The sequence below is a fragment of the Balearica regulorum genome, chromosome 12 (genome assembly GCF_011004875.1).
Source record: "Balearica regulorum gibbericeps isolate bBalReg1 chromosome 12, bBalReg1.pri, whole genome shotgun sequence".
NCBI lineage: Eukaryota > Metazoa > Chordata > Aves > Gruiformes > Gruidae > Balearica > Balearica regulorum.
This window is the reverse complement of record NC_046195.1, coordinates 3,992,152-4,010,447: the sequence shown is the minus strand read 5'-3', so window position 1 is coordinate 4,010,447 and position 18,296 is coordinate 3,992,152. Positions and strand designations below refer to the sequence as shown.

At 40.1% G+C, this 18,296-nt stretch overlaps 1 protein-coding gene and 2 long non-coding RNA genes across 3 annotated transcripts in view; 2 read left to right on the top strand and 1 right to left on the bottom strand.

Annotated features, from left to right (window-relative positions):
- Positions 1-18,296, top strand: part of LOC142603467 (uncharacterized) — a 99,801-nt gene that overhangs the window by 2,504 nt on the left and 79,001 nt on the right. The gene's annotated exons all lie outside the window — the stretch shown is intronic.
- Positions 4,715-18,167, bottom strand: CHRNB4 (cholinergic receptor nicotinic beta 4 subunit). The gene is made up of 6 exons (XM_075764269.1): positions 17,975-18,167; positions 13,637-13,782; positions 11,812-11,856; positions 11,576-11,685; positions 7,537-8,509; positions 4,715-5,501 (listed from the first exon to the last, which is right to left on the bottom strand). The coding sequence occupies exons 1-6, from the start codon at positions 18,027-18,029 to the stop codon at positions 5,361-5,363; spliced, it is 1,470 nt and encodes a 489-aa protein (XP_075620384.1). The 5' UTR covers positions 18,030-18,167; the 3' UTR covers positions 4,715-5,360.
- Positions 6,599-16,714, top strand: LOC142603468 (uncharacterized). The gene is made up of 5 exons (XR_012837399.1): positions 6,599-6,736; positions 7,787-7,887; positions 12,555-12,736; positions 12,928-13,032; positions 16,653-16,714. It is a non-coding gene; the product is annotated as an uncharacterized LOC142603468 (long non-coding RNA).

The following is an 18,296-nucleotide window of genomic DNA, read 5'->3' as shown; positions in this document are numbered from 1 at the left end:
AAGAGTCCTTAAACTGGTGCATAAATGAACCCAGTAATCTGACAATGCTAAAGATTTTTCCAGTCAGCTGCTATACAGGATCCTTCTTTATCAGAAGCTCATGCCAAGCTACTAGAAGTTTAATTAATAAAAATCTTATAATTGAATTGTGCTGAAATGAATATTGGCATTAGGGATGCCTGATTTAGCAGTGAACTGAGATCATGAGACCTGAATTTCCAATTATGCTGTTAATGTTGAGGTTTTTTCCTGCCTGTGTCTCATCTTGCAAGTGCATGTGCTAGGTGCTTGACTGTATAAAAAGGATGTGTTATTCCCAGGAGTAATTAAAGGCATGTACAGCTGTTGCCAAGAACTAAGCGCAGAGTGATATACTTAGCAGCCGGGATCCAGCAAGAGGCAAGGGTTTGAGTTGGAGATCAAACTTGACCAAAGCTCTGGAGAATAATTGTCTTTGGACTGTTGCTGCTTTTATGGATTGAAAGGTGAAATTTGGGAAGGGGAATAAGAGCATAGGATCCCACAAAAGAGATGGGGGGAAATTCTGTTTGAAGTTCAGTCATAAAATCATGATTTGCAAAGTGGTTTATTCTCCAGGTGCCCATCAGCTTTCTTGTTAACTTATATGCCACTTTTTGCCCCCTCCCCTCCTCCCCCCCCCCCCAATGACCAGATGATGCAAAGGTCATGCATGCTGTGGTGGTTGTACACATCTGGGCAGTCTGTGAGGAGGGAGGAGGGGGAGAGAGAAAAATATGGGATTCCACCTGTTTTTGGAAGCGATGAGAGGAAAGCCGTGTGGGACAGGAGGTGCTTCACTCCCTGCTGCTAGGAAAGGATAAAGGATGACCCCGTTTGGCACTGTGTTAAGAGGTAGCACTGGGAGAAAGAGCACCAGACTGGGTTCAGCTCAGCTGTTCTTGGCACAGAGCTTGTTTATCCTGTTTGCCCTGTCTCTCAGAGCATCATTCACTCCATCCCCAGACACATGCTCTTATGATAATTTCTGTAATTCTATTAGCTTGGAGGAAATAGGCTTTACTGTCCATTTGATTTTATTTCTTTTTTCCAGAGAAATTGGCCACTTGGGTTTTAGCTTAACCCTTTGTGGATACATTTTTTGCCTTTCCAGGGCATTGAGACTAGATATTTTCCCTTTCTGCCTTCTTGGTTTCCATGTATAAGCAACACTATAAGTGAGATTTTTGTTTGTTTCTTTTCAGTCCTAACTAGAAATGAGCTAAATCTTCAAAGATCAGATCGTAACCCACGTTCCCCAAAAGTCAGTGCTTAAGCCTGAATAGTTTGGAAACTTCTGATCTGCAGAGGCAGCAAAGAGCCATTGCATCAAGAGCTACAGGTATTTTAGCTTAATTTGCCTAGTTACTGAAATTTTCAGTGGTGTTTTTATGCGCAGATATTTTATTTCTAACATCACCTGCTGGAGCTGCTGGTGAAATCAGCTCAGGTTTGTGGTAGGATTATTTTTATGGCTGGGGAGAGTGATGTGATAAGAATGAGTCACCATGACTGCGTTGCAGAAGTACCAAGAAGAAGAATTTGTGTGGGTAGGGAGAAGCTGATCTACCCAAGAAGATTTATAGTAACAAACTATGTAGCTTTTGATTTTAGTAAACATGCCACTTCTAGAGGTATTTTGCTTTGTCAAGATCAATTTTTAATCAAGTCAGGTGATGAGGTAAAGAACATTTCCCCACCTTTGTCTGAGGTATTGATGCTCCCTCTATAAAAAGCCAACACTGCTAGTCTTGGTAGTTTGCTGTGTCTGCAGGGGTGCAGAAACAGTCCCAGATAAACTCACCTGGAGGCAGATGGTACATGTGTGTGTTGGCACTTCTACGTGTTCTGACAGAATACAGGATTGGTCAGAGTTAGTGAGTTTGGTAATGGTAGGGAACGGGGACGGACCCAACAGAGGCTTTTCCTCACTAGTAGGGAAGCAAGGGTTGGTTGCACACTGCCATTGAAAAACAGTGCAAAATACATTTTGAATGACCACTTTTATTCTTTTTTTAATGAAAAACATTACTACAAAGCCCCTGAAAAGTCGAAATGTTGAAGTTTATTTTGTTTGATGAGCTGAGACCTTATCATATTCATATTAGCCTGCAAGATGACATTTTTAATGTTTCCTTTTCCCCAGAAATCTTTTATTTTTGAAATTTTGCCAAAAAATCAAAAAGGAAAACCCTTCAATTCTTTGACAAGTTAAACTGGGAATAGTTCTATGTATTACATAGGTGGAGCTGCTGAGGGTTAGGCAAAAATAGCATTTCCCATTTTGAAAGCACAGTTTTAGGAGGTCAAATTTTTCAAAATTTTAGGACTTTGGGTGAAATTTTCCATTCTGAAGTTTGCTATGGATTGAATTACTTCTGGAAGCTTTAAAAAAATACGGTGGTGGTTACCAAGAACATGACTAGGGAAGAGTACCTTGCTTCACCCAAGATTAAAAAAGGAATGAGGTGGCCACCAGAATGAGGAAAGCACCAGAGCCCATTTTCTGGATGAGGAGCTCTAGTTCTGCAGGGATCTCCCTGGGGCCAAGGATGTGCCTTTTGAAAGCTCTTTCTGCGTTTGTCAAGTCTGAGGCCTCCATCTGCCTGTGCTCTGTGTTAGCTGCTAGCAGAGCTGCCAAATCCTTTCTAAAACTTTTGTCTGTGCTGGGGAAAATTCAGCTGAAGGCTGCAGTTAGGGAGCCAAGCATTATCAGTCATTACTGCTCGTAAAGATAAGGCCAGCTCTGACATGGGACTACTGGAGGCCTCATTTCAGTTGCATTCAGGCAGTGAGGGGGAGGATGATAATAAGGTGACAGGACTGGGGAGAAGAGTAATGATTGGTAGGAGGGTGAGAGTGGGACAGAGCCAAAAGTGATGTTGGTGCTGGGTGAAAACAGCAGAGAGTGGTCTCTGCTCTGCACAGGTCCAGTGTCAGGTGGACTGCAGGGTCTGCAGCTGATTTGCTGCATTCCTGGTTGCTTGGCTAGGTGAGTCTCTCCCTTCTGCCCTGCAGGAGTGTGTAGTAGCTCACAAGAGCGTTTGTCTGTGCTGAGGTCTGTGCTTTCTGATCACTGTGCAGGGTTACTGTGGGATTTAAAGGGGCTTCACCTTTACGCTGTCTGCGCAGTGCTGACAGCTGCCTTGGCTTCCCTCTGGCTTCTCTGTAAGCAGAAAAAGCTGCTTAGCAGCTGGGGCGGTGTGTGCGTGTGTGCCTGTGATGTTCTGTGCCACGGCAGCTCCTGGCACGTAACCCAACGTAGAGGAGCATCTCCTTGCATGGGTGAAGGCACTCCTCTGCTCCTGTGGGGCTGCCTGTGCCCCATCTCATCTCACAGCTGTTGTTTCAGTTGCCTGCAGAGGAATAGCTCTGCTCACTAGGTTTGAGAATGAGAAGACGACATTTGATGTGGGGAAAGCAGGTTTACCCATTTAAACTTTACACCGCCCACCAGTTACCATGAGAAGGGTCCAGAACGGTTAATGTTTGGGGAGATGACCAGAGCATTGCCACGCTGTGGGAGAGGAGAATGTGGCAGCTTCTATGGTCATAGGGCACACCTGCATTAACAGGGCTGTCCTACAGTCATCCTTCACCTTCTTGCCCTGTCTTCAGCGATGGACCCAGTTACATAGAGGAAGAGGAATGGAAAGGAGGACGACAGTTGTACAACTATTCCTCCTTCTAGCATGTCACCTAAGGGAGATGCTGCTGCCATTCACATACCCTCACCCACCCCACTTCTGATACTTTGTCATCATATCTTTTCTGTGTTGCCATGCACCAGGCCGTGCTGTGGTGCGCAGGCCCCCAGGAGAGCCGTTCCGGTGCTCAGAGGTGAGTGTAAGGGCTGTGGGGGGGGGTGTGTGGCAGCAGCGCCGGGGAGTTCACACGTGGGCAGGGGAGGAAGTGAACAGAGGAATCAGCAAAGGTCCCAGAGTTAATCTGAACAATTGGAAAGGTGTTGGTGTAGCTGGTTTGGAATGTGTCAATCTATGTAGTTATGTATATAGTTATCCGTAGCTGCAGGAGAATGGTGATCTAGGCAGAGATGTAACTCAATTTTGATGAGGGCTAATAGAGCCAGAGGTGACTTCATCTATGGCTTGTTGAAGAAAACAGATTTAGGTGTCCCTCCCTTGGGATGAGCGAGCCTCAAATCCCCTTCGTAAGTAGTAGTGGATTTTAACAGTTTGTTCACCAGTCATTAGTTGTGCCTATCAATGGTGGTAAAATTGTTATGCGTTCTGACAACAGCTCAAGGAAAAGCTGAGATTGGTTTAGCGTGAAAAATGCCAGGAGTCCATTTCTCTTTTTTGCAGGTTACAAGCTACCTGGAACAAAGCGTGGTGGGATTGTCCTGTGACGGGAGTCTAGGGCCTTAACCTGTCCTTTGCGAAAGGCTTTAAGACTGTGCATACATTACGTGCTTTCATAGCTAATTTCTTGGGGATTATACTTAAATCAATGTTGAAATCCTCCCCAGCAAAACGTACAGGTTGGTCTGTTCTCAAGTGTCTTCTCCTCGCTTTAGCTGCCTTTCACAGTTTTCTTCTCCAGATGCTTTCCTGTGCTCTTAGCTTTAGGTTCATGGAAGTGTGTATGAACCCCACTTACGTAAGCTGTTAAAGTTGCAGGAACATTTCAGGACTAAATCTATATAAAGGAAAATTTTACATTTTATTTATATTTCATCACTGAACAGAGTATATAAATCTTTGTTTATCACATATTAATTTGGCCTCTGTTGATCAATCAGCTAGCAGAGATGGCAAGGTGAGAAACCTATTAGTGATTACCTCAGGAGTATGTCTCTGTTACTCAGTTCAGTTTTAAATATCATCCTCAAACAGATAAACAGTGGTTCCACCTCTAAAGCTCTTTATAAAACAGACACAAATAGTTTTGATGCACTTGAAGGAAATAAATGTTATGGCAATACCTTCTTGTTAAGGGAAATTGCAGTATTCTAAGGAAAGAAAATGTCCTTCCTTAGGCAATGTGTGTAAGATACTTTTTAAAATAATAATCACTGTGAGCCAGGATGGCATATTGTACAGTAAACACCTTTCTCTGTAGTGTTCAGACTTCAAATAATTGAATAAGGATATCACCAGAAGTACTGTACTCCTTGGGGAAAAAAAAAAAAAGTAATTTTCTGTTTGTTTTGTGGGTTTTTTTTCCCCCTATCACTATAAGTCAAGTTCTACTTTCCATTTCCCTACTCTAAATCTGATGCAAGAACAACTCAGTTGGCATCTCTGTGGATTTAACAGAGGGGAACTGAGAGCAGAATGAGATCCAACATCTATGTAAGTATTGACAATTTTAAATGACACCTAAGGGTTCATGGCAGAAGTGTGGTTTTGAAAAAGTGGCTGCAGAAATAATCCAACAGTCCCCAGGACACAAACAAGGACGAATATCCAGAGAAACAGTCTGTCCACTACCATGGCAACATACTTCCAATCTTCAATGACCTGGAAGAAGAAGCCAATTAAAGATATTAGCAATTTGTCATATTCTTTTGGTCTTCCTCTTGCTAATGTTGCAGTTTTGTTTACGAAAATAAAAGGAAACTAATCTCAGGGTTTAGGGTTCAGAAGGGACTTTTCTCCTATAACCATTCTGAGCAGCAGAGAAAAATACTGTAAATATTTTTAATGCTGTCTTTGATGCATCAGATACTAAGCACGGCTGCCTGGTGGTAGTCAGTCCGGAAGAACCCACAGTATAATCCAATTAAGGATTTTTTTTTTTCTTTAATTTTAGTTTGCAGATGCTATTAATCTCAGTGGACAAAAATAAATGTTTCCTGTTGTTAAACAAGGTTAGCTTCAGAGCTCTTTTCTTATCAGCAGTCATCTTAATCAAGAGTTTTAATGCATATTAATACTATTGCTGTTATTAAAATCCCTTTTTGCTTTGTATATGTTGTCTGGGACTAGCCTTAGATTCTGTTCTCAAACTGAAGTGACTATCAGGCTATTATTGTAAAGGGGGAATTTATCAATCTTCATTTGCATCTCAGGAATGATTATTTTTTCCTCTGTCATTGATTCTAGTTACACATGGCACATCCTCACCTCAATGACTTTACCATGCTTGCCAATTATGTCTTAGAACGTTACAGATTTTTCCTTCAGTGCACACTTTTAATTTCTCACTGCTGCTAATGGGAATCGTGAGCTTCTGAAATCAGACTATAGTAAACATACGTGAATGGTTGTTATCCGACCGTGATAAGGAAGAAAGCAGAGATTAATATTACGAATCTAGAAAGCAGTGATATGTAATGTCAGAGGACCCTGTGTGAAAAGCATTAAATTAATTTTTAATGCATAAAATACCCTTGAAAATTGTTCTTAGTATCAAGTGGAAACTTCGTAGATCCTTTAGTGTGCAACACGTTCTTGCAAGAATTTCTGAGCTATTAGAAAACTTTTTTCTGCTCTATGAAGTCTGCTTCTGTTCAGTCAGTTTCAATGTTTACAAGCTCATGTCTAATGTTAATAGCTGATTTTCTTTATTTACATTGACAGTAATTTCAGTTAATAGAAAACATGAACTACTCAGCGGCATGCTCCTCAAGGGACTTCTGCAAGATCAGAAACTAGACTTTATTTAATCTGCTTGGCTGAGGGAGAGAGAACACAACAGGAATAGAGAACCTAGAGTCTGACTGGGATCTGGGTCAGAGAGAAGACACAGGCAGGTATGAGGATGATTTTTCCTAACCATGGCTGCTTGTCTAAACAGAACTCGGAACGACATGAGTTTTTCCAAGCGTTATTCACGGTGTATTTATATCAGCTTTAGTGTGTTAGGTAGTAGCACATGAGTAGGGCGGCAGCAGTGCTGCTTAAACGCATCCTGGATAAAGTACTTCTCATAGCCAATAACGAGTCTGATTTAACTCAAATGAAAGAAGTGACAGCTCTGCTGGCATTAGGATTTTGATCCTACCCTTTGTGTTTGCCATATGTGGACAGATATCTCAGCTCAGAGAGGGTGTTTGCAAAGGCATTTTACCAATTTTATTAAATCCTCCTTCTGTGCCCAGTTAGGTAAATAAATGCTTGAGCTGCAGGTAGATTGATTCTGATTAGTATGGCCCGGCCATGGGCTGAGTCACAATCTTACTGAATACAATGGGGAAAAATATTCTTTTTCTGACCTGGAACTGATTTATTTTTTTTTCCCTCCCCTGCCAAATACTACTTTAAAGTGACAACACAGCATTTGCAAGGGTGTTTCGTGACTTACTGGGCAATCAACATTCTCTCGTAGAAATAGCCTTGTTGCTTTCTAGGAGAGTATTGGAATTTACCAAATTGCTATTCATTAAGTTCTTTTAACGGCAAAAAAGATTTGCTTTTATAAGCTATAGCTAGAATCTCTCTAAAAACTTTAGAATAGCTAGGCAGTTCTAATATGCTTTCTGAACAGTGTGTTACAGAGGAGGACAGGAGACAAAGTTTGGAAAGACTGGGATGATTTCTCATTTTTACTTACACTCTGGTCGTTGTCATCACTTTTCATGTGCTCTGCTATAAAACTGACTCCATCAATTGCTTCTTGGACTTCAGGAGAAAATTTTGTGCCTGTTCTTAACCTAAAATCTCGATGACTGCTGACATTGTCAAGCGTCTCAGTGATTTTCATATCATATTTTTTGGCAGAGGCTGTATTCAGAAAATAGGTAGAGTTCTTGTAGAAGTCGGCTGGGTCCATACAAGGATTCTCTGCTTTTGTCTTTTTGCAGTTGCACAGCTTTTGCCGTGGAGAATTGTTTTCTGGACGCTTCATGAACAGATAGGCTGGGAGTCTTTCAAGGAAAACCAGCTTTACCCAAGGGGGCATAGTGTGAGTACTTGGAGATCTGTGGTGGACATTGAGTACACAGACACTGGTAACTATTGAGAAGGTCACTAGTACCATTGTAAACATGAGATACTTCCCAATCAGTGGAACATCTAGAGATGTTGGAGGGACAATTTTGGAGATCAGCAGCAAGAACACAGTCAAGGCAAGTAACACGGATATGCATAAGGTCATTTTTTCACCACAGTCTGAGGGCAAGTAGAACACTAGGATGGCTAACGATGTAATTAGCACACAGGGAATTATAAGATTGATGGTATAAAAAAGAGGTTTCCTTTTAATAATGAAATCATATGTCACATCGACATAATTGGGGTCCAAAGGATTTACAGTCCTTCTTCCTGGGAGTGCTACAATATCCCATTCTCCACTTGGCGTAAAGTCATCCATGCTTGCCATGGAAGTTTTAAGTACCATATCAATTTCTGTATGATCGTATGTCCAAGACCGGAACTTTAACGTGCAGTTCTGTTGATCAAACGGGAAATGCTTAACTTCAATCTTGCAGGCACTCTTGTAAATGGCTGGTGGCAACCAGCGAATGCTTCCATTATTTTTTACAATTGCATTTGTGTATAGTGAAACTTCGTATGTGCCATCCGCACTAATGAAACAAGAGGAAAGAAAAAGGGGAGAAGATAATAAAACATTAAGAGGAAAAACGTAACTAAAACAGACGAACTCTGATGTTCTTGGTCTTGTGGGCCTCACTTGTTTCTAGAATCAAAGTTTAGCAATATTTTGATTTTGAAATCTGTGTTGTAGGGAGATATAACTTGATAGGGAGATTAATGTATGCATTTCTCCCAGTGAGAGAATTGATATTTGGTCCAATACTTACAAAAATTATTTTATAAAATTATTATTAAATAATAAATATGCATCTCTTTCATAGGAAGAACTCAAAGTAGTCTGTAAATATTTGTTAAAGTAATTAAGGCTTACTACATCTTTGAAGGCTGAGTAGAAATGAGATCATCCGGCATGAAAATGGAAGTACCTTTGATCTGGAACACAGCCACTGCTAAGAGCACACAGCGACACTCCTAAATGACTTGGATGAGGAAATAAGGATGAGCAGTGTTAGTTAGAAATGCAGGGAGAGTGTAGGCAGAGGAAATCTAATTATATGGTTTATAGTTTATTGTGTCACTCCAGTTAATGTTTACTTATTACAAAACCAGAACAGACAAGCCACAGTGTTCTTAGTACCCACAGATAATCTTGGCTTTGTATCTCCTCCAACTGCCAAACTTCCACCAGGAAAGTCTTCTACGTTATCATGGGCCCTTTAATTCAGGGAGAATTCAGGACTGATAGTTCATTATCAGTCAGTAGTCAGTATCTTCTCCTGTCCAATGTTTCTGGGCAAACAACTTAGGGCTGCTTAACCTCTGAAGTATCCTGAGGCAGAAATGTGAAGTGGTCAATTGCTGATAAATATTCTTTAGATTTAGTGTTTCTGAGCATATTCACTGCACCTTCTCAAGTGTGCTATGCAACACCTTTCAGACTCAACCAGTTGGGCTACCAAAGTGTACAAGTAGGAAGGAAAAACTATTAGGGACTGTCTTTCTTTACAGATGAGGAAATTGAAGGGTTTGTGCCTATGTCGATCCATCACTTTCATTAAAAACTGTGTTAGCCACTTTGTTAGACTGCAAAGAAGATACATCTCACATGCCTTCCTTTTGATAAACAAAGATACATGTCAAGAAATGCACATAACGTAAAGACAATATGTACCTGCAAAAATACAAGACCAAACTCACTGCAAGTGTAAACAAAGGAAGTTTAACTGACTATGGTTAAGTAGCACCCCTTTATTTGAGTGGAAATGTACTCCTTAAGACTTAATAAAAAGTCTAATGAATCACTTTTGTTGAACAAGATATCATAGAAAATAGAAAGATTTCAGTGCTAAGGTTGATTTTTTTTTTTTTTTTTTTTCCTAAGCTGGGAAGTGCTACGTGTATCCAAGTCTTGGCGCACATGTAGCTGTTCTCCAGATCAGTTACATTTGGGTCTGGAAAGGCATCATGTTGCAAACCCTGGTGCCTGGCAATGAGCCGAGACCCTTGTAGCTAATTCACGTAGGCAGTGAAACAACCAGATGCAGGAGCGAATAGCTATGGCATACTATTTTTTGGTTAAAAAAAAAAAAATTGTATCTTATTTCTCACATGTTTGTATCTCCCTGAGTTAGATTTGCCATTAAGCCATGGAATGTACTAGGTAGACTCCTGGGCTGAGAATCTGTAGGTGCTTCTGCTGGCTGCCCCTGGCTCAGCTGTGGGACAGAGGCTGGGCTGCTGGTGCTGCCTCAGTGCCCTCTGCAGTCCTGTGCACAGTCTGCATATGGACAGAGCTGTTGGGCACAAGGACGCTCTTTGTGTTTGCCTTAGCACCTTGTTGAACTGACTGATGCCTTTGAAACACTGCTTTGGCAGCAGAAAGTTATAGGGGGGTTGTCCTTTATGTAAAATTTTAATTTGAAGCTTTGTACTAATGTAATAATCCACTATGGTGAGTCTAAAAGCTTGTTCCTGTACATTTAAGAAACCTTTCAAAATTGTTTCTTTCCATTCTTGCAATCCATTAAATGGTATCATTTAGAGAGTAAGGAAAAGAGAAGCAGAGGGTGGGGGCACAATTTACCAGAACAAGATTTGACCAGGCAGAGTACATCCTAATCCACTGGCTGAATTATTTTGTGACTAATACAATAGTTTTAAGTATTTGTCAAATCTGATTTCCAGTGGTAGGATTCCAGGGACTTAGCTGAGTTATATATAAACTTCCTAAGTTTCCCATCTGTATATGTTCATAAACTGTCATGTGTTCACAAATTCATTGGTTTTCAAAGTATCATGAAAGTATATTATAAGTTTTGATTTTTATTTTTTTTCCTAAAGACTTGATATCATCCACTTGAGGCTTTGCTAGAGACTTAAAAACAAAAACAACAAAAAAAACCCCAAAATAAAATTGGCAGTTAGGTGTGTGTTTGAAAGAACTGAAGTATGGTCTAGCACCAAGCTTTTATTTTTCTTAGTACTGTAAAGCAACAGAGTCAAATATTGACAAAGTTATTAATATATTCTTATAGGTGATTTTTTAATGCTTTATGAAAATAGAACATAATTTGGCTTTCTAAATGCATATTAACTCATGGAGTTCTGGTACATGTGAACTTTTTGACAGATTTATGTCCTAGAGTCTGTGGTGATGGTGGTGGGGGAAGAAGTAGGAGACAAGAATGTAGCTCAGAACCGAAGATGTCTGATAGGATTCCAAATGTCTTGCAATCTTGCAAACATGACCAGTGTACAGCTGCGCTTGTACTTACAATTCATGTTTTCCATATAGTCTAGTTTGATATAGATCTGTGTCTCAGCTGTGAGCCTTGTCACTGATCCTCTGGTGGTGTAAGAGCTCACATTGCACACGTGTTCCAGTTCTGCTGGAATTTCTTTAACCAGAGCCCTGATTTTGCTAAAATTATCTTTCAGGCCAGTACCCCAGTCAGATACACTTGATACTGGCTAAAAGTTACAAAATTCAGTTTTAGAATTTTATCAGACCTACTTCATTGGTTCTGATGCTTACTTCTTGATACATGGTTAAAATTTTGTTCACTGTCTGCATAAACTACAGAAGTTTTACTTACTTATTGTAAAGCACAATGTCTGGCAACCAGATGTGTTTTGCAGGTATTCTCAGCTTATTTATTCCTTCATACTCAGAGGGCTTCCATGCCAAACGATAATCAATCCACTCCTAAGAGAAGAATTGCACAGTAGTGATGGGAGCATCCAGACCAGCACTAAGAAAACAATCACTGTGATGGAGTGAAAGCAGTCACATTTGTGGCTTGCAAGAGCATGCTTCTGTGGGTTTGGTTACCTGGTTCAGCCAGACATTTGTGGTCATGATCTGCTCCCGTTCATTCTGCACGGAAAAGGAGAGAGAAAAGTTGTCCTCTAAAATGTTTCACTTTATTGCAATAATAAGATTTATTCAGCGGGGTTTTGAGAATATTTCCAACTGCACAGAATGATTTTGTCTGGTGTAGTTCAAGACAGGCATTTGCCTGCTGGTAAGATGGCCAATCTTGCGCACATACTGATAATAAATAGTAACCCCACAAGTGTAGAGCTCTGAGTGGCTTTTAACAAGGACAGTTGTGACTGGAGAGAGTGTGGCTATTTGGGAACAATTACCACCACCCTGCTGAGCTGATTTCCCCTGCACCCCGTGGATTTGCTTTTAAACAGAAGGCATATTTGACCACCAGGAAGGCCTAGATTAATTTGTGTGAGGTTTATGCGAGATTTGCCGTGTAAGCTCTCGGCTGGAAGGCTCTGATTTGTGGAGCTGCTGTCTCTCTGGGCAGCAGTCCAGAAGAGAAGCCTCTCTGCAGCAGATCTGTGTGCCTAGGGCTCTGCTGAAGGGACAAGGTAGGAGGTCAAAGAGTCAGGAAGATTTCTGCAGAAAAACAAGTTAATTCTCCAATCCTGAAGATGCTTGACATTGTTAGAGCATAGAAGATGCCTAATTTTGCTTTCTGCTTGAAGAGTGAGGATATAGAAGAATAGAGACTGAGCTGTGCCATTCTTTATCCCTGCCCATTTATCTACTCTATTCAGGTTGTTGATCGCTGAGGCCTGTGGGGACAAGACACCTCACTTTTCATGCCCAGAATCCGCACTCTGGGAGGACACTGTGCTAGTGGTGGCAGTGTGCTGTGTGAGGAGGCATGTCTGTGTCCAGGTGGAATTCTCCAGGAGAGAGGGAGCACTTGTCCCAGAATCACCTGGTATGCATGACGGTATATCCTGTATAAATCCGCCTGCACATCTGTCTTTTCCCTTATGTTCCATCAATGTGTGTCTCCTCTTTTCCTCTTGAATTTCAGAATGTAAATTATATAGGTCTCTTAAAGTTTGCAGCGGTCCAGTTACTGGCCCACACACAAATTCCAGCAGGCAGGCAGTCATCTGTATCCTCTTTTTCATGCAGGGAGAGAGCAGCAGTGTTGACAGTCCTGATTCAGGAATTTATTCCCACTTACGTGCTGGATCTTGTTCCTACTGCAGTTAAGGCTAAACCTCCCTGGGCACTGAGGTGTGTATTTGTACCTTGGAAGAACTGTTAAACACATGCTAATCTTGTGAGTGAAAATGTCTTTCAGACCCACTGAAGTGATTTTTGTTGAATATGAGGAGTTGTTTACATGAGGATTGTTTTAACCATGCTAAGCTATTACAGCCAGAACTAATGTGTCTTTTCTTCGCAACATTTCACTACTCGTTGCTGATATGCCATGAGGTTTTGAGCTGGCTTCGTGGCTTGTTTTCAGGCCATTCAACCACATTGCTTTGATGAAAACAGCAGAAGACGGTTTAGCATTGTGTACACAGTCCAGGATAGATCCTGACCTGGTGTACTGTAGCTGCGCTGAAATCAGTGGAATGATTTTGATTTTTTGATTGATGGAATTTCATTGGATGAAGATCTGGCCACTGTCCGTTATTTCTTAGGCATAGATTGATCTCCCTGTTGTAGCTGCATTCTGAAGTATAAAACCAGTAAATCGCATGTATGGGCCCTGCTTACTAAGTATTATGTAAGCTAGAAAATAACAGGGACATAGTAATACCAGTATGATTTTTACTTAGTGCTGTGCAGGTAGTAATGAATTAAAAGGCATAACCTAATTTGAACTTACCACGCTGATGAGCTGTGCCAGGGAAACCTGCAGTTCTATAGATACCAACTGGGATGAGTTGACAGCTGGTCGAATTAACTTATTGTACCTGTCAGGACTCAGTAGGTGGTTCATTAGCTTTTCTTCAGCGTCTGCTGCGGTGCTCCCTGTAAAACATCATGTAACAGGATTATAGAAGAGAGACCAAGTGACATGATGTAGGGATCACAGAATTTCTGTATATCAGATCATCTTCATGAAATAATGAGGGGTTTTGATTTTCAAAAGACTGTAGGCTTGTGTGAACAGACGGATACGGTGCTTGCACCCATATCTGTTCTGCTGAAGTTGACTGTCTTTGACAGAGCATAGATCAAAGCAAATAAATCAGAACCCTTTGGGGTTTTTTCACAGTAAAATGTGAAACTCAAATTGGTAGATACTTTTGGGAGTACATTCAGAAATAGAAACTGGGAGCAAATAACAGAGGAAGAATGTTTCAATGATCCAAATACAGGGAGTCCGGCTGTGACTTCTCTCTTCAGTGTTGTAGGAGACAGACTTGCAGGCACACTTACAAATTGAAAGACTGATCGATGTAGGAAAACCAGGGGATGAGCTGCAGGAGTCATAAGGGATTTTTAATGATTGGGAGCTCTTTGGTAGCTAGTGATGTTTCTGTTTCAGAATGATTTTATTTGAAAACCTGAAGCAGTATGTAAGCCTTATTTTATGTGGAAACAAAACCTGATTTATGGACTAGCACAAATACTATAAACCTTAGATGGCCAAAGCTGTAGTTCAGTGACTGCAAATTATAGTATCTGCAGGATGCTATCAAACAAGCCTGAACGTTCTCCATGGAGCAGAACAGCTTATGGCACAACCCCAGAGGTAACTGCATCTGTTCCGATGTTCTTGCATGTGCTTTTTAAAGCCATTCTAGCGGACTTTTCAAACTGCTACTGATCACATAATAATACCGATGACCAAGGTCCTGGTAACATCCTGCCAACAGAATCGACCCCGAGAGATTCTGCTGTATGCCGAGTAATTCTGTGTTGTGTCATACAGCTGACAATGATGGACACGAGTGTTAATGAAAACAGATTCTAATCCAAATGATAGAGACATCAAAGGAAACATCATCAAACAGATTTTTCACATCTAAGAACAGCTTTTACTCAAGCTCAGGGAAAGGTTGAGATAAACACCAGGCTTGTTTTAATTCTTTGAAGACCAGCATATGCTATGGCATTGGTAGCACAAAGTTTGTCACATATACTTAACCATAACATTGTTCTTCAGAATATGCTTCTCAAGTGCTTCCCCAACCATTTGGAAAACAAGTTTAGATGAATACATCTGTGTGTGCCAAGTTGGTTTGGTTTTGATTCACCCTTGCCGTGTACCTCCTTGCAAGTCATTATAAAAGCCCTAGTACCATGTGATATTTTAATGTTACATTTATTCTCAATGTAAGCCTGCCTAATCAAAGGCTTATCAAGCTAGAGCTATGCTGATCCTTGTTAAGCTCCAGATTCTGTTTTTTCTTGTGTATTGCAATCAAGATCGAACTAAATTTGATACTCTGAACAAAATGAGGCTGCATTCTAGGAATGAATCATTCTGTGTTTATAAGGATAGTTGAGAAGCCTTGTGGTAGCTAAAGAGAGAATCTTGGTTAAAGTTATTTTATTGGTAGGTTTGCTTTTTTGTGTTTTTTGGGTTTGTTTGTTTGTTTTTAAAATAAACATTCCTGCTAAGCAGATAGCTATAATCCAAATACAAATAAATTGTCATTTGGTTTGTTTCATACAGTGGTCACTGAGTTCTTGTCTGAATTGTTAAATATGTTTTCACTATGTTGCCATCTTTTTCTGTAAATATTTTTTGCATATGGAGTATTTGCTAAACAGTGAGTAAGAAGTAGAAACTGCAGAATATTTGCAGAAAGCTAATTCTGAATTTGTATCTAAAACCTGGTTTTAGCAATCATAGTCATCCGGTCTGCAAATAAAAATGTACTGTGGGGTCTGCGTGTCTGGTGAGAACAGCTCAGATTTCGAAGTACTGACTGTCAATAAACTTTATGTAGATGAATGACAGGCCATGACTTATTTAACAAATCATTTTTTATAATTAATAAATCCCTTTAAGAAATGTTTATCTGTTCTTAGGGAAGGGGTTCCCATAATGAAGAATTCTTTATAAAGTTGCTATCCCATCCCAACCTTTAAATAACTTAATCATCAGAAATAAAGATCGAAGGGGCTACGCTCTCATCTCACTTGGATGCCTGTATCAAATACCACTAGATGTCAGCAGTGCACTGCTTTAAAGGTTGCTAACGCCACTCTGTAAATAAGGTGTAAAAATGAGTGATTCTTGTATAATTTTTTCCCATTACCAATCTACACATTAACCAGATGGCACCTAATGAGAACAAAATTACCAGGCATACAGGTTCATCTTTATATGCATTCCATTATGTCATTGCCGTGCATTTGAAAGTCGTCTTTTTCCTCTCAGAGTTGGAAGAAATGGAAGTGCACAGTTTCCCTTGCAAACTGTTGGGTTTTTTTTCCAAATAGCAGTAATCACCAGAAATGTTGCAGAGAGTAGACATGCTTTTAGACAAATAATTTTAACAAGAATGATGAAGCAGTCCTAGGTTGGGAGTGGAGTATTTTTGTGTACTGAAAGCAGTAATAAAGAAAACACATTGGGGTGGACAACAGATCCTGAGCTAGGGCAATTGTTTTGGCTTCACTGAACACGCTACACATCTGCTCCATGACAAGGAGAGCAAATTGCCACATAATTTGTAGTACATACTCTGCAGCAAGTTTGTTTTCTCTGTGGGAGTATGACCATTAAGAAAAAATTGCTTCAGGATGCTTCCAATTTCACAGTAGAAGAAACAAAATCACAGACTTTATTCACTCCCCTGTGCAAACTTTCCCTTTTACATGGTTTAATTTAAATATATAAAATGAAATAACTAGTCATCCTATGTTATGTTGTTTGCTTTCAGTGTACCAACAAATATGTTGGAGTGATTTCCCCAGAACAGAATAAGGGGGAGCCATGTTGACAAATACAGGCAAGTGCACTGTTATCACCGTTTAAATTGCAAAATTTAACATAAGACATGTTTTTCCCATTTGCCTGACTTCAGTTATTTTAATAAATATTGAAGTAGCATTGTTTAGAAATAATACATTGTAGCATATGTTGTTATTTTTGTTCTTTCCTCTCTCACAAATAACTCATGTGGACAACGGTGACATACCAAATTCCAATCTGTAATTAGTAAAGAGCAAGCGAGAAGCAGCAATAAGACAATCTTATTATCTTATCTGAAATTACTTCATGATGTTGTTACTTCTCAGCATACTCTTGAGTAAAAAGATTTATATAACATCATGGAACAGTGCATGCTAATTTGGAACGCTTATTGTTCTAATGGAAGTAGTGGTGAATTTACTGTATTTTAAAGACTATTTTAATTTCTACACTGCAATTAATGCAAATAAAACGGAAGTACTAATGGGTTTAAAAGTGTGTAATCTAAGAATCTAAAGTAGGCCCTCACTCTTAATTTTTTACAAAGCAGATGTTCTCTAAAGTTGCCTTTCAGTGACTGAAGAAACAAAACAACTGTGGGATGAATAGGTAATTATGGGAAAGATGTGGTTTTTGTCTCGGTTCAGTTGCAGCCAGTTTCACTCTGAACACTTCAGGGGAGTCTCTCTGTGGGAAGACGCTCCCGTGGTAAATGTACTATTTCATGCTGCTGTCGGGCTGTGCGTGTTGTCTAAAACATACGCAAGAAATCCTGGCAGACTAAAGAAAATGTTCTCAATGTAGGTTTGCACTTTTTAAAAGCATATATTTACATATTTCAACTTAATTTAAACTATTTACATACTAATCAAACAATTAGGAAGTATGAACTTGAGCCAATAATTGTAGAGGGATGAGATCTGTCTTATTTATGGTTCACGTCATGGTTCATTTTTTATTTTTTCACTCTCAGCACAATACCTGCTTTTCCCATCACAGATGATCCTGGGAGCATCTAAAGGGGTATTATTTAGTGATTATCATTGTCATCTCCTACTGTTCTGTCATTTTATGTCCACCTGTCTGTCCATTTCCATTGTAGTGGATTTGCTGATATCGAACAAGTCAGAAACAACACTAAAATAATCAATTTCATGCATCCTCTTAAAGTCTGCAACCTACTGAGGTAACAGTTACAAATTGTCTGAGAGCTTATATCACAGTCCTACCTCCTAGCCCCGAAAGCTATCGCTGTTCTGCAAACTGTATCTGAAAGAAAAGATCACTTACCGTTAAAATGAAAGGAGCCCACTACAAAGAGAAAGAAGGTGTACGTATTCCTCATGGCAATAACAAGAAGAGGTGGATTACTGTTCTTCAGTTAAGACAGCTGGCAATAGGCTCTGTTGTCAAGGATGCACAAGGAAGAGATGTAAAAGCAAACCTGAATCTTGGAGGTATTAAATGTCTGGAAAGAGACAGACAGTAGGACCTGGCAGAAGCATTCAGCAAAGTGGAGTTTTTGTGAGCATAGTGGTCCCTCCCCCTTTGCAGCTGTTTAAAGAGCTTTGTGAAAAGGAAAAGCACATAAGAAGAAGGAACATAATGTGAT